The 14,743-nt window shown below is 43.0% G+C and overlaps 1 protein-coding gene across 1 annotated transcript in view; it reads right to left on the bottom strand.

Moving 5' to 3' along the window:
- Nucleotides 1–6,983: 6,983 nt before the first annotated feature.
- The window catches only part of LOC103757657 (SH2 domain-containing adapter protein B), a 63,319-nt gene continuing 55,559 nt past the window's right edge, over nucleotides 6,984–14,743 (bottom strand). The window contains 2 exon segments of the mRNA XM_018086080.2: nucleotides 6,984–9,288; nucleotides 10,331–10,554. Coding sequence (XP_017941569.2) covers nucleotides 10,371–10,554 — 184 coding nt within the window. The 3' untranslated portion in view covers nucleotides 6,984–9,288; nucleotides 10,331–10,370.

Raw genomic sequence — 14,743 nt, 5'->3', positions numbered from 1 at the left:
TCCCACAATGGTCTCCTGGAGCTTAGCAAGGCAAAGACACAGCTCCATACTTCAACATTTCTCTTCCTTAAGAGCTGGCAAAATGCAAGTCTCTCACCTAGAGCATGGAGACAACACTGGCCTGAAAGATTGTTCCAGAGCTGTGAATTTATGCTTCCAGAAAGGTGTGTGCATGGATACACCCATCTCATAGGGTGTCACAGCTCAGTTTTTTACAGCTTTTCTTTCACTGCTATAGTTTGAGGTCTTTGAGCTCACACTCTTCCCACATAGGTGGTAGAAGGAGTGTCCAAGATGTGGAAATCTAATTATCTCTAGCAAAGAAGGCCCATGCAAATCAGGGAACCCCAGAACACAGGTAAAAATTATCCAAATCATCTGCCCTGCTCAGGCAGAACTAGAGCCTCTGCCTGGGACAGGAGATAAAAACCACTCAAATCCAGATGTTAGTGCTCTTCTTTCGCATTGTCACCTCTCTCCAGGAGAACAGGAGAGGCAGGCACTTTCAGCAGGCACTTCTTAGCTATGCAGCTCTTTCTGAGAATGCCTGAGCATCAGATCTCAAAGCCCTTTAATGCAGACAGCTGACAGTCTGCATTAGGACTGACAGAGTCTGCAAATGGGCTCTGCCTTTCTTCTGTGGAAGTGGTTCCCCTGTGCATGGGCACGTCACTCTTCCAGCAGGACGCAGAGCAGGACTAGTTCTGTCCACTGCTCCTTGATCTGGTGGAATCAAGAAGACAGCACTGCTGGGATGGGGCCTAGCTCTTGTTCTTATAATTTCCCTGTCTTGACTGTACCCAGAGGCAGCTGATAGTTCTTTACCTCATCCATGACTTCTCAGGGAATATTTTTTGTCTGCTCAAAATGTAGCATTGAGCACACTAGTGGGCAATAGCAACACGCTTTACAAGGCAGCCGTAAGTGAAGGTCACCATGCCCAGTCTGGTGAACATGCTCAGGGACACCCTTTATGTAACACATGGAAGATAACCAGAGTGGTGGTGAGCAGCAGCACCTGGGAAAAAGTAGCTCTGCTATTCTCTCCCAGGGCATGAGAATAACCAGTAAAACTTGGGTGTCTCCCAAGGAAGGACATCCTTGTTGTCAAGTTCCAACCCCATCATTTTCTCATGACCTCTACAGAAAGACAGCATATAGCTGAAACGGTATGCAGGGTAGAGGGTTTTTTTTGTTGTTTTGGTTTGGGGGTTTTTTTGTTTGTTTGGGTTTTTTTTGGTTGGTCAGTGGTGGGGGTTTTGTTTTTGTTTTGTTGGTTTTTTTGTTTTGTTTTGTTTGTTTGTTCTAGGCATTATTCTGAGTCAGCAAGTCACCCTCAGTCTTGTGGTAAAACAGCAGGTGCATAATGACATGACAGGCCTGAAGTTAAGCCTGGAAACCAAACCAACAGGCCAGGATTAGGGTCAGAATCAAGGAGGTACAGGGTAACGAGGTACACAGGTAGTGGCTACAAAGCTGTGATATGTAGCACAGGTAGAGGCCAGCAGTAAATTCTCAGCTTAAAAGCAGCTTTCCAAGTGGAAGAGGGACATGCTCTCATTTTCAGCTTTCTTCACCACAGCTCCTCTTAGTGACAGAGCAGACCCTGGACTCTGCAACTCAAACTCTTTAATTCAGCTTATACTCAGCACCATGACATCAGAATAATTCAGGCAGTCACACAGTGACAGCAGAAAAGACAAGTAAGGGAAGGGACGGCTCAATTTGTTTAACAGAGGTGAAGAACAGCCTTAATAACAGCAAAACTGGTGCAACTAATGGCTAGAGGATGGCTGGACCATAGTAATCATGAAATGACAGAGTTTTTGAGTCTCAGAGAAATAAGGATGTGGTTAGTAGAACCGCTACCTTGGACTTCTGAAGGGCAGATTTTGGCCTGGCTGACAGAGCCCCTGGGGAGGCACTTCAAGGAAAGACATTGAGGTACTGGAGCGAGTCCAGAGAAGGGCAATGCAGCTGGTGAAGGGCCTAAAAGGCAAGTTCTATTAGGAGCAGCTCAGGGAGCTGGGGTTGTTTAGCCTGGAGAGGAGAGTTGGGGTGACCTTACCTGAAAGGAGGTTGTAGGGAGCTGGGGGTCAGCCTCTGCCCAGGCAACCAGTGACAGGATGAGAGGAGATAGCCTCAAGCTGTAGTAGGGGAGATTTGGGTTGGACATCAGGAGGAATTTGTTCATGGAAAGGGTTGTTAAACATCTGAATGGACTGCCCAGGGAGGTGATGGAGTCACCGTCCCTAGAGGTGTTCAAGAAATGACTGACACAGCACTTAGTGTCATGGTCTAGCTGACAAGGTTGTGATCAGTCAAAGGTTGGACTCAGTGATCTCAGAGGTCTTTTCCAACCTAAATGATTTTGTGATTCTATGCTGTCTTAAAGGGCAAAGGAATCTAGGCAGGCTGGAGATCTTCCAACAACAAAATCTTAAAGGTGTGGGAGCACTGTCCCTGTGTGAGAAAAGAAAAGTTGCAGGGTAGGGGGAAGAAAACCAGTCTGAACAGAGAGTTTTGACTGTAACTCAGGAAAAAAAAAGTTTATGACCTTTGAAAGATGTGGCAGTCCACTCAGGAAGACTACAATGATGTCGTGAGTTTATATGGAGAGAAAATTAAAAGGGCCAAAGCCCAGTTAGAACTTAATTTGGCAACTGCAGTAAAAACCAAAATGTTTCTATAAATACATCTGTTGAGCTGGAAGACATAGATGGGGAAGAGAATGATGCCCTCATAATCCAACTGGAAAGAGTTAGAAACCTGCACGCCACTTAGACACACAAAAGTCTATGGGGTCAAATGGGATCCATTCAAGGATACTGAGGGAGGAGGTGGAAGGGCTCACTGAGGCATTTTCAGTCATTTACCATCAGCCCTGGCTACTCAGGGAAGTCCCACTTGACTAAAAGTTAGCTAATGTGATGCCCATCTACAAGGGCTGGAGGGGGCACTAAAGGCGTGTCTGCCTGGGAAGGTCATGGAGCAGATCAGCTTGAGTGATCTTTGTACACAGCATGTACAAAACAACCAGGGGATTAGGCTCAGCCAGCGTGGCTGGGTGCTACTTGACTAACCTGATCTGCTTCTGTGACAGGGTGACCTACTTAGTGAATAAGGATAAGGCTATGAATGTTGTCTGCCTTGACTTTAGTAAAGCCTTTGACACCTTTTCCCACAGCATTCTCCTGGAGAGACTGGCTGTTCATGGCTTGGATGGGTGCACTGTTTGCTGGGTAATAAACTGCCTGGATGGCTGGGCCTGGAGAGTGGTGGTGAATGGAGTTACATCCGGGTGGCAGTCGGCCGCAAGCGCTTTTCCCCAGGGCTCAGTTTTGGTGCCAGTTCTATTTCAACAGCCTAACTGATGATCTGGACGAGTGGATCAAGTTCACCTTCAGTCAGCTTGCAAACAACACCAAGTTTGGAGGGAGTGTCCATCAGCTGGAGGGCAGAAAGACTAGCCAAGGCCAGTGGTATGAGGTTCAACAAGGCCAAGTGCCAGATCTTGCACTTGGGTCACAACAACCCCATGCAGTGCCACAGGCTGGGGGCTGAGTGGCTGGAGAGCTCCCTGGCAGTAAAGCATGTGGGTGCTGATTTAACAGCCAGCTGAACATGAGCCAGCAGTGTGCCCACGTGCCCAAGAATGCCAGTGGCATCCTGGCCTGTATCAGCAATAGTCTGGCCAGCAGGACCAGGGCAGGGATTGCGCCTCTGTGCTCGGCACTAGTCGTGTCATACCTTGAGTTCTCTGTCCAGTTCTGGGCCCCTCATTACAAGAAAGACATTGAGGTGCTGGAGCAAGTCCAGAGAAGCACAACAAAGCCAGTGAAGAGTCTGGAGCACAAGTCTGATTAGGAGTGGCTGAGAGAGCTGAGGTTGTTTAGCCTGGAGACAAGGAGGGTCAGGGGCAAACTTTCCCTCTCTGCAACTACCTGAAAGGAGGTTGTAGTGAGGGGGATGTCAGCCTCTACTCCTAAGTAACAAATAAGAGTATGAGAGGAAACAAGCTCAAGTTGCACAAGGAGTGGTTTAGATTGTATATTAGGAAAAAATTCTTTACTGAAAGTGTTGTCAATTATAGACCAGGCTGTTCAGGGAAGTGATTCAGTCACTGTCAATGGAGATATTTAAAAGATGAGGCACTTAAGAACATGGTTTAACGGTGGATTTGACAGTGTTAGGTTAAATGGTTGGACTCAATGACCTTAAGGGTCATTTCCAACCTAAATGATTCTATGGTTATATGGAATTTAGAACATTCTCTAGGTATGAACATAACAGACAGATGACAAAATCTTACAGGCCAGCATCTCAATTAATGAAACTAATTAGTGGAGGTAATTAATAAGATGATGTCAGAGAAAATCTACCATGTTTGTGCAGAATGGAGGTTATGAACAACAAAAACCAAAGACATTTTTTATGTGGCCCTTACTTTCACAGAGCTGATAATACTCAGGTTGAAAACACAGTCCATCCTGGCCATATGAAGTTACTAACCAGAATCCTTTCATTCTGATTTAATACAATTATATCACATAACTTTGCATTTGAAAATAATTAATAAGGAACAGGGAGCGCAGGGCTGGTTTTTGCAGTTGAAGAGCAAATTGGAAGTGTAGAGTCTAAATGGAGTCAGATCCAAAACCACTCTACACGTGGATATGTGTGATGTCAACAACGAGTAACATGACCTTCCAGTTCCACAGGGCAGTCCAGGGGAGAAGTTGGTTTGGTCTGTGTAGTGGTGCCTGACATAACTTCCTTGTCCTGTGTGGGAGACCACATGATGGTCTGTGAGAGAAGTCAGGAGGGTCAGTGTAGCAGTTCCAGCCCTACTGTGTGTTGTCTGTAAGGATGCAGGGTTCCCCTCTGTTTCTCCCAAGGCACTCCTGTAACCTCTCTTTTTACTCTCCAGGGCTTTGCTTGAGGCCTCTTCTGAGTTTTTTGCATTCTCCTCAAGTTTCTCTGGTCTCTTCTCATAATCTCTTCCTCTAGGCTATCTCTTATAAGTCTCTTCTGTGTCTCTTGAGAGACCCTATGCAATATGAGTTAGAGACTGGTAGAGAATGCCTGATTCCTGATAGACTTATCCAAATTCTCATGGTGTCTCAGACTTGGGTCTTGCCTAACTGGCACTGACAGTCTGCCCCTTCTGAAAGTATCTCCAGATTTTCCCCATGACACTTTTGCAACTTTCATAGCAGTTAACAAGTCGTTTACTCTTAAATGGTTCCCTTATTCTTCTCTATTCTTTCATAGCCAAATTTCAGCAAGGCCCAGCCCGCCTGACATACAATCTAGCCCTTATTCTATAAACAATCCTGGAACTCTTCCTATAGACTAATTCCATGTACTTATCATGTTTCAGTCATCCCCATGACTTTTGCAACTGAGTAAGTTTCCAACCATCCTGTTGATATTTCTACCATGGCTAGAACCATTGCTTCTTGGAGGCAGACTTGGGGAGCAGGCTATTATGGTCAACTTGCCAACAAGCTTCCTCAGGCTTGTGTCTTGGAACTGTCAGCAGCAATAAATGCAATCCAGGGAGCCTGAAAACACAGGCACTGTTTGGACTAATCTTGTGACTGAACTAAATACAAGGTACAGAGCACTGAAGTCACCACAGCAACTCTGAATTGTACATACACAGTTCTCAATGTAAGGTCAAGCCCTGAGACAGGAAATCCATGCTGCAGAAAAAGGGATTTTGTATACGGTCATCCCTTGCAACATATGAACATCCTTTTACAGTAGGACTTCTATTTGCTTTATTTCAGATCAACACCTTTGTTCAGCTGCTGTGCACACCAGCAATAAGTAAGAGAAGGAAGCAATCTGCAGTGTTTTATGTGGGATCACTGCAGATCATTACGAAAGAAAGAATGTATGAAAAACAGTTGATCCCCAACGTTTAACTTCTTTCACCTCTTGCTCAGACCAGGCGTGCAGAGAGGTCTGTTTCATCTCTGTTTGGTTTTCTCTCCTCTGCAGGGAGATAGTGCAGCAGTGTGTTAGGTGAGGGTTTTTTGATTTATTTATTTAAACAAGTGTTAAGACCTCACTTGTTCTGCTCAGGCACTACTTTAAGTACAACCTGAGGACAGCATGAATAACTCAGAGCAGCAGAGGACTGAGTACACCAGAGTATAGCAGAGTCAAAATGGAATCAGAGCCTGGACAAAAGATGGTACCAGCAGACTCCACCAACAATCCCACACAGTGTTTGTGTTGCCACCTTGAGCCATGACACCACAATGAAGTGCAAAGCATGACCCTCTCTGGAATGCTGAGAAGCAGCACACAAGTGTTCATTCTTCAAGTTTTCCTCAGAACACAGGTTAAGGCCATGTTCTTTGAGAAGCTGAAAATGTGTGGTTTGTACCTTTGCACATAAGACAGCCCTGCACTTTGCATCCTGTCTCTAGAGACTTAATTTCAGAGTAAGAGAATAATATGTTATCAAATACAGAAACCATGGTGATGACTGTACTTCCACAAACCTGAATGGTTCTTCCAATTATGGAAGGACCTGTGAAATGTAATCTTGGCCACTAGAGCTCTCCTACCCGCCATACAGATGTTCACAGCTTTCATCAAGCTGTGAAATACTCATCAAAATAGAAGCCTAATTAACACCTCTGCAAAAAGTCTGCAAAAAGTGACTCACCAGTGTTATGCTGTGAGCAGCAATAAATGGATTCCTTGGACACCACCAGCAATGTCATTCACACATGCACCCGTGTCAGCCCTTGTAAAGGTGCACATTATCAAAAGAATTAGTCAGGGCAGAACTGAGACATATGATTTTCCAGACTCCAAAGCAGATTATAACCTAATGATTACTTTCACAACACAGTTAAGACACACAAACACAAGTTGTTCTGAAAGGCCGCTTCAGTTATTAGCTGTTCATGGCAATCTGAGTACACAATGACAATCAGAGGAAGAAAAGAGAGAGGTTTATATTTTTTTTTAAAATAAACTTTTAATGTGCTATATAGGCATCATTGCTACAAAATCTTCCACCTAAATGCAATACTACACACTGTTACCACACTGCATTTTCACTGTACATTAAAAAATCTGGGAAGAATATTCCTTCACTGGAAAAATATCATACAATCACTTAAATAAACAAAGACAACATTACAGTGCAAACAAAATCCTGGTTTTATTTATTCTGCAATTACTCAGTACTTTCTAGAAGTCTTTTAGAAAAATAATAAAAAACCTTCCCATGGACAACCAATACTTTTGAGATGATTTCTTCTTGCTGAACCAAGAACCTTGATCTGATCCTTGAAGCTGTAATAAGCTGTATACACAGTTGTATGAAGCAATGGATCCCAACCCAAAATTTGCAGACAGCAATAAAATGGCACCTGCTGGCTTCATTTGACATTTGATCAGACCCCTGACAAGACAGGTCTGATACAATAGTTATCCCCATGAATTAAAGACAAAGTGCTTAAGGAAGCCAGGCAAGGCCTTGGATAATGATGCTGTTGGTTTCTACTTGTAATTGCTGTTAGACAGAGTAGGGGCATACTCTTTTTCCTTTAAAGAAGAAGAAAAGCAGACCATGGAACAGAAACAATGTCAGATTCAACATGCAAAAGAAGAAAGATGACATATTTCTGTGCCAAAGGGCATGATAGTGTTGCTAGAGCCCACAAGGACTGAGAGCAGATGACAACTGATTCCTAATCTGTGTGAGCTCTGCCACCTTCATAAACTCCTACTCTGCTGAGAGAATATGCTAACTTAAAAGTGCCTGTACGCTCTTGTCAATTGGGTGATGTTAAGACAATAAAGAGTTCTGCAAAGACTTTAGGGAAATAAAAAATGCATGTAAGTGAGTACATGAAAAAGTTTCACTTGGAGAAGATTGTTGTCTCTTTGTTCTCCATTGGGTCACCCTTCTCTCAGAAAACCAGAGAACCTATTCCAATGCAGCTTCAGATTCTGGGTGAGGCAGGGACAGTCTGACCCACTACCGTTGCTGCACAGAATGACACTATTCACATATGTGTGATCCACTCCTGTTCAATCTGCATTGGATGTCACATAAAGAATAAGGCAGGCTTAAAAGGAAACAGAACATTTAGCACCGGTGATATTACATGGGTCATCCTTGAGATTCTTATCAGATTAGACAATACAATGAAGCACTACTTTTACAGGCAGTAAGTGGTTATTCCATTACAATTTTCAGATTTGCACTTCTTTCTAAGCATACATAAAAAATAGTAGTAGCTAAGAAAGCTGAATTAAATAGCACACAATTTCACAGTCCTATTGCAGTCTGTAAAATACATAACCTGCATATAACCAGTTTGCTACTATAACAGCTGATGGGTTAATGCATGACATTCTAGACATATGTGGGAGATGGTTCAACACGAGGACTATAAGGCTATTGATTCCCCAGTTCCAACTTGTGCACAACTATAATTTTTCACTTATCTCATTCAATGAGCACACAGAACATGTAGAAAATATGTCTCAAGTGGAAAGGCAATGAGCTGGCAGGACTAAGACACAGAGCAGCTTCTACAGTACTTCTGGCTCACAGTGACTGAAATACAGCAGGAGGCTTCTGCTCATGGTGAAAAAGAACACTGGCCAGAAGGTATGTGTCAAAGGGGCTGTGTTTTAAGAATGGCTTGGTAGACCAGAAAAACAAATTCTGCTCTGCTACATATCACAGTTCTCACAGCTGCAAAAGCCTTCTCGTGGAAAGGCAGTGTGACACACACATGTTAGTCTGCTGTATCAGTAGGACACCCGTTTGATCCAGACGAATGAGCAAGTGAAGATTTTGCCTACTAAAGTTTTATAAAAGCCTTTGGCCACCCTCATGCATAAATAGTAACCCACATATCAAATTGACTTATCCTAACTACTTAAAACATTATGGTGTAACTGCCCCAAATAGAATTAGCTGCCTGTACCTACGAATGAAACTTGCAAATGAAGACAGTAAACATTAAGAGATTATTGTACCAAAAAGGATAAAAATATATAACTACTGTTTAATTACATCCCCTATTCATAAGTAATTGACCATGATTCACTCTCACAAAATTACTTTAAGATTGTGTGTTGTATCAGGGATGGTGATACTTTTGGCCCAGCCACCTGTAAGAGTTTATATCTTCCCTGCCAAGTCCACTGATAAAACGGGAACTTCATCCTTGGAGAGAGAGCTTCTTGTATAAACTGTATTAACTGGTGTTCTGTGATTGGTTCATCGTCTGCCAAGGATATCTGAAGGAGAAACCGAAGAGGAGGGGATGAAGTAACGACTCCTGACTCAATTAGGAAAGACCCCCGAAAGCATAGTGTGCACATGGAAGGGAAATTCCAAAGTTTTCACTCATGTGCTGAAGTGATGCACATAACCAAGGGAGTGGGACTGAGAACCTCTGGCGGGGCAGTGCTAGCCACACCTGCCTAGGTAGATGTAATCAGTTGATTGTATAAAGCAGACAGCTTGTTTTTTGGGTGAGCTTGCTCCACACGAAGGACCAAGCTGTCTTTAGCAGGGACGCCTGCTACGTGTGAGCCTGCTAACCCTCTGAAAAACACAGCTGCTGCAGAGGATTATATGGTATTTGGAGTTGGTAAGATACCCCATGAATGATGCCTGAGTGAGTAGGGTGTCATATTTCCTCATTGGTTTCTCTTTCTCTCAGGTTCCCATTTACTTCGGCCAGTTCTTTGTAATAAATATCAGTTTTGTTGAGCTTTCAATGGTGTTATGGTTTCAGATTTCGGTATGCTCCGAACCCTTTCCTAATATATGTGTCTAATAGAAGTTCAACATTTGACTACCCCAAGAAACTGCACTAAAAAATCCCAAATCCATCAATCTAAGTGACCAGAGCCAGAGACTTGTCTGCTAAGCAGCTCCAGTCCATCAAGAACACAAGGATCCCTCAGAGTACTTTACTCTTTCTCATGGAAAAGTTTCTCAGGGTAGCAAGAGAATAGAAGCTGTTGGTTTTTTACTGCTGAGAAGAACTTGTTGGTTCTTCTCAAAACATGAAGGAGCAACTTTTGTTGGGAAGCACTTTCATTCACAAAGAAGGTCTGGGAAGGTTATCTACTCTCCTTGCACTAAAATAAGTTTTCTTTCTCTTACGTAGCAACACAGTTCTAGAGGCATGCTTCAGCACAAGAGTATCATACACACGGTCCCATATGCAACTCTGCAGAGAGCCCACATTCACAAGACTAAACGCTGCCACTCTCCATCATAGACTCAAACTCTGAATTCTGGCAATGAATTCAGTGCAACCCATCTTACCTCTCACCTCCCATCCACAGGAAGGGGTGAGACTAGGTTATCAGAGTGTCCGCACAGCCACAGGGTAGAGCAGGGACAAGTGTTCTGCTCCTTTGATAGGCAGCTTTTTTGTGGTGTAGTAGTGGATGACTTCAGGAACACTGTCAAAGGGAGGGCTGTTCTGGCCCAGGATGTATTTCTCTTTGGTTTTCATCAATTTCATATGCATAAAACCTTGACTGCTCCTGCAAGAAAAGCAAAGTGTTAGTTTGCTGCAGTTTACAGCTCTTTAAATACAGCTCTTTAGGCATACATATATTACACAGATAGGTCAACTCAAATACACAAACCATAATTCTTACAGCTGATAGGTGGACTTTCTTAGTTCTACTTTCTCACAACATCTCTGCACATCTGTTCTTGTTTTCCTTTAATGTTTATATTTTTCTCAGCCACTCTGTTCAAAATAAGTCCTTGTTCTCATGGGACAGCTTTCTCCTGATGTTTTTCTCTTCTTCTCAGAGTGCATCAACACGTTGTCAGGACCAAGGCCTCCATTCTCAGTCAGCTTTTCGTTCTATATCAGGGGTTTCGGTCCAGCTGAGATTCCTCACAGTAGTTCATGCTTGTGCATAAGGAAGCTGCACCATGACAGGCTCTCCTCATGATGTAGGAGAACAAAGTGCAAGTAGTTGCTGGCTCACAGGCCAAGACAGTGGCCAGACTGACAGAGTGACTGCTAGCTGCAAATCCCCACGGACAGTCCAACACAAAGGCAGGCTAAGGCAGTATTTTGTTCTCAGAGCCTATGCTGCCTGGATCCAAGTGCAAGGCTGTGTCACCCTGGAATTGATCCAGACGTGTGCCAGAAGACAATCCCTTTCCTCACTCATGCCCCACCCCCCTCCCAGCCCCATCAATGTTTTCCTGTGAACTATTTTCACTATAGCTAATCATTACTTTAGGACCCAAACATATCACTGGTGTTGGCCTGTCAGAGGCCTGAGGGTCCCTTCGTAGACACAAGCTGGCCACGAGCCCTGTTCATCTTAGGCAAGACCTGTCCCATTCTATCCTATAGAGGCCTCAGGACAGACCTTACCCATCCCACCCTGGCAGTAAGTGCCCAGAACATGTCTCTGTGCATAATCTGGTGGCTTCAGCTGGGAAAACTTCCCCAGATAAGCATAATGCTGCACTGTTCTGAGCACAGGCTGCTATCCTGCAGTCTTTCTGCAGGCAGAGACCATGGTGCGACTTCCACAGCAGAAGCAATAAATTCCTGGATAACCAGCCTGGCTGCACAGTGCACTGTCATGCTGAGGGAAGGCTCATGATTACACAGGTAAGAGAAGAGAGGCATGGCAACTGCCCTGCCTGCTCCTGCCAAAGCAACCCATCCAACACAACGCCACTCTGACGGGCAGAACCCACCCTGCTGTACAGTATAGTAGGTGGTAAAGCTGACCTAACTCTTCCCAGAAGTGACCCTTCAGTGTCTGCTGTCTTCAGCACGACATATAGGCTATTTTTAGAGTTCAGAGTTTAGCCCCAACAACACAAGAGCAAGGAGCAGCTCCTACACTGCAAGATGTTAGCTGAGGCCTAGAGGGTTTTTACAGCTTGCTTAATGTCCCCCAATCCCTAACTTTCTCACTCCAAGCCATTATCTCTTCCAAGTGTGTCCAGGGGCAAAGGCAATAGTGTTAAAACTGGAGTTGGTCTATGTCAGCAAAACCCCCACAAATTAAGATGACACAGAAAGCCACAGTTGGAAAACAAATCATGCCGTGTTAAAAACAGCTTATCTAAAATATGCCATTTTCTAGTTAGCAGGTGCAGCACTCCCTCTGGAAATACCTGTAGCATAACCAAGCTCGTATCTTTCAGATGTACTCAACAATTCTCTGATGAAGTGAACCTTCCTAGGGGGCAGAAAACACTGCAGGAAATGTAATTATAGCTCTACATGTTTAAAATCTTGCTTTAAATATCAATTTCTTAGTGGAAAAATATATCCCTCAAGTCATAATTGCTCTCCAAATTATTCCCCTTAAATAAGAGTGACATCCTTAAACACTTACTATGAGGACAAAGGTATTGTTTTCTTTCTCCAGTTCCCTATGCATCTGCTTTCTACAGCATGCCTTAAAAGTGTGTAGATAAACTATGGAATTGCAGGTGCATGCTAAGTTTAGAAGTATAGCAAGGATTAGAGAACAGAAGTGCACTTTAGCAACACTTCAGTGCAAAGACACCTTCTGGCCTTTTTAAAAATGGAAGACAACACATCTAATGTAAACAAACTGCTACAAGCCATATATTCATGACAGACATTTATTGCTTCTCTAAGAGTATCCCACAGTCAATGAGCTTACAGTATATGATGTCTGTGACTGCCAAAATTATACAAATGAAAAAAAAAAAAACATCTCTGCTGTATCATGACAGGTCAGCCTTTTGAAAGACCACACTGACTGTGAAGATGAGTAAAAGATAATGTGACATTTGGCTCATTTAGCCATCGAAAACTGACTGCCTAAGACCAACAAAGCTCAAGATTTTATTTGCACACAGCTTTTCCGTTAAAACCAACTGCTAACCAGGATCTCTGTGGAATATCCCAGATGATTCAACTGCCAACTGGTCATGTGCAGATGAAAAACTGTGAGGTTGTCTTCATCCAGTTATTCAGTCATCTTCATTCTCATCTCCTCTGATTATTCAGTGACATCTCTAACAGCTCTCAGTCAAGCACTAGTTCCCATTTTCTTTTCAAGACAGTCTGTTGGTAAACTGTGAGGACATGGACGGCCACCTAACCTAAGATTTTGATTGTTGAAAAGCAGTTATTTCCCACCTGCATACTGTCTCATTTCCTACCCCCTTTGTATCTTCTCCACTTCAGCAAATGTGGTGTTTCATCAGCATTCACAGTTAGAGCAGATTAAAATCTAGTTTCCCTTTTGTAGGTCTTCATAGTATTTTGTGTAAAATATTTTCCTCCTTCACTCCCTTTCTTCCTTCTCTTAGTTTCCAAAAACTACATTGTGAATCTGCTATGTGCCTTCCTTGTTCCAAGTGAACTGATCTGTCTTTAGCTGCAAGTAGAAATATCAAACCAGACAATTCTTGTCTTCTAGAATGAAGAACAAATTAAGTTGGAAGAAAGTCAGCTTAGCACCTTGAAACCATGCCCTTGAATTAAACACTTCCAACTGCATAAGATTTGAAACTGTTCACATCTACAGTAAGGATTCTTCTGTGCTGTTTCTCTTTCTCTATTTGCCCTTGAAGTTTGTCCTTCTGTCACAGACTCCCCTCTTCTAGTATGCCTGGACTCAGAGAATCAGTGCCTTTAGTAACTGGTAAGGGCAGAAAGCACCTACCCTTGATTAACAGTACTACTGCTGCTAGATCAGTGACCAGGATTAAAGGGACACTGTTAGAAAGGAACCTGGAAGTCATACTCCTCCCTCTTCCTGTCCTCCAAATTCTTTTGATTTAAACTCTGATTTTAGTACGCAAAGACATTACTGAAATTTCAGGTAGCAACAGGGAAAAAGCTTCATGGCTGAACTGGTTGTAAATCAGTTTTCTGCTTAGGTCTTGAAGCACTGTTGGAGTCTACCCGAACAAGTGCCTGACAGTGAGAAGACCTGGTTTTGGAATGCTGATTTCTCAGTTCTTTCAACAGCAATACCTATTAGAACCTGCCAGGCCCAAGGTTTTCAAAGAAGAGAACCTAAATGACAATTCCAAATTCACATATGTGAACACTGATGACAGCCAGTATAGTGAAGAGATGAGACATACATGTTTTGCAAGAGAAGATGCTGGAACCTGACCTAAGATGTGATACTGCTACTTTATGAATTCTGAACGTCACTGCAGTTTCTCAAATGTTGCAACTTTTAGTTCAATTGAGGGAAACCACTGACAAAACATTGCTACTGCTCTTCCCTTCTATTTTATTCTCTCCTTTTCCTTTTTGCAACCATTCCCATGAGTTTCAAATACAGAAGGAGAGAATTGCTAGTTGCTAATCCCTGCACCAAATTGCTTTGGAACTCTCAAGCACAGATGTTTACATAGACACAGTACTTGATATATGACTAATAGTCACACCTTGTTTAAAATGTTTGGCAACAGAACCATAAAACCAAGTGACTTTGAATTACAACTTTCCCACACGTTTTCCTTCAGTTTTCAAAATCCATTGAGGATGGGAAAGGAATTGTGCAGACAGCTAAACAGACTTTGGGTTTTTTTGATCTTATGCCTGAAGTGTGATAAAAGAACATTAAATAAATATTAATTAGGTATTAAACCTAGTATTTTTTTTCCAGAAAATGCTAATGGCTTTGAAACATCATTTATGCTCACAATCAAAAAGTTTGGCCAAGCCTTCTGAAAACTGTTTTTGCTGAAGAA

The sequence above is a fragment of the Manacus vitellinus genome, unplaced genomic scaffold (genome assembly GCF_001715985.3).
Source record: "Manacus vitellinus isolate BGI_N305 unplaced genomic scaffold, ASM171598v3 scaffold_9_pilon, whole genome shotgun sequence".
Taxonomy (NCBI): domain Eukaryota; kingdom Metazoa; phylum Chordata; class Aves; order Passeriformes; family Pipridae; genus Manacus; species Manacus vitellinus.
This window is presented reverse-complemented; position numbering and strand designations above follow the sequence as displayed.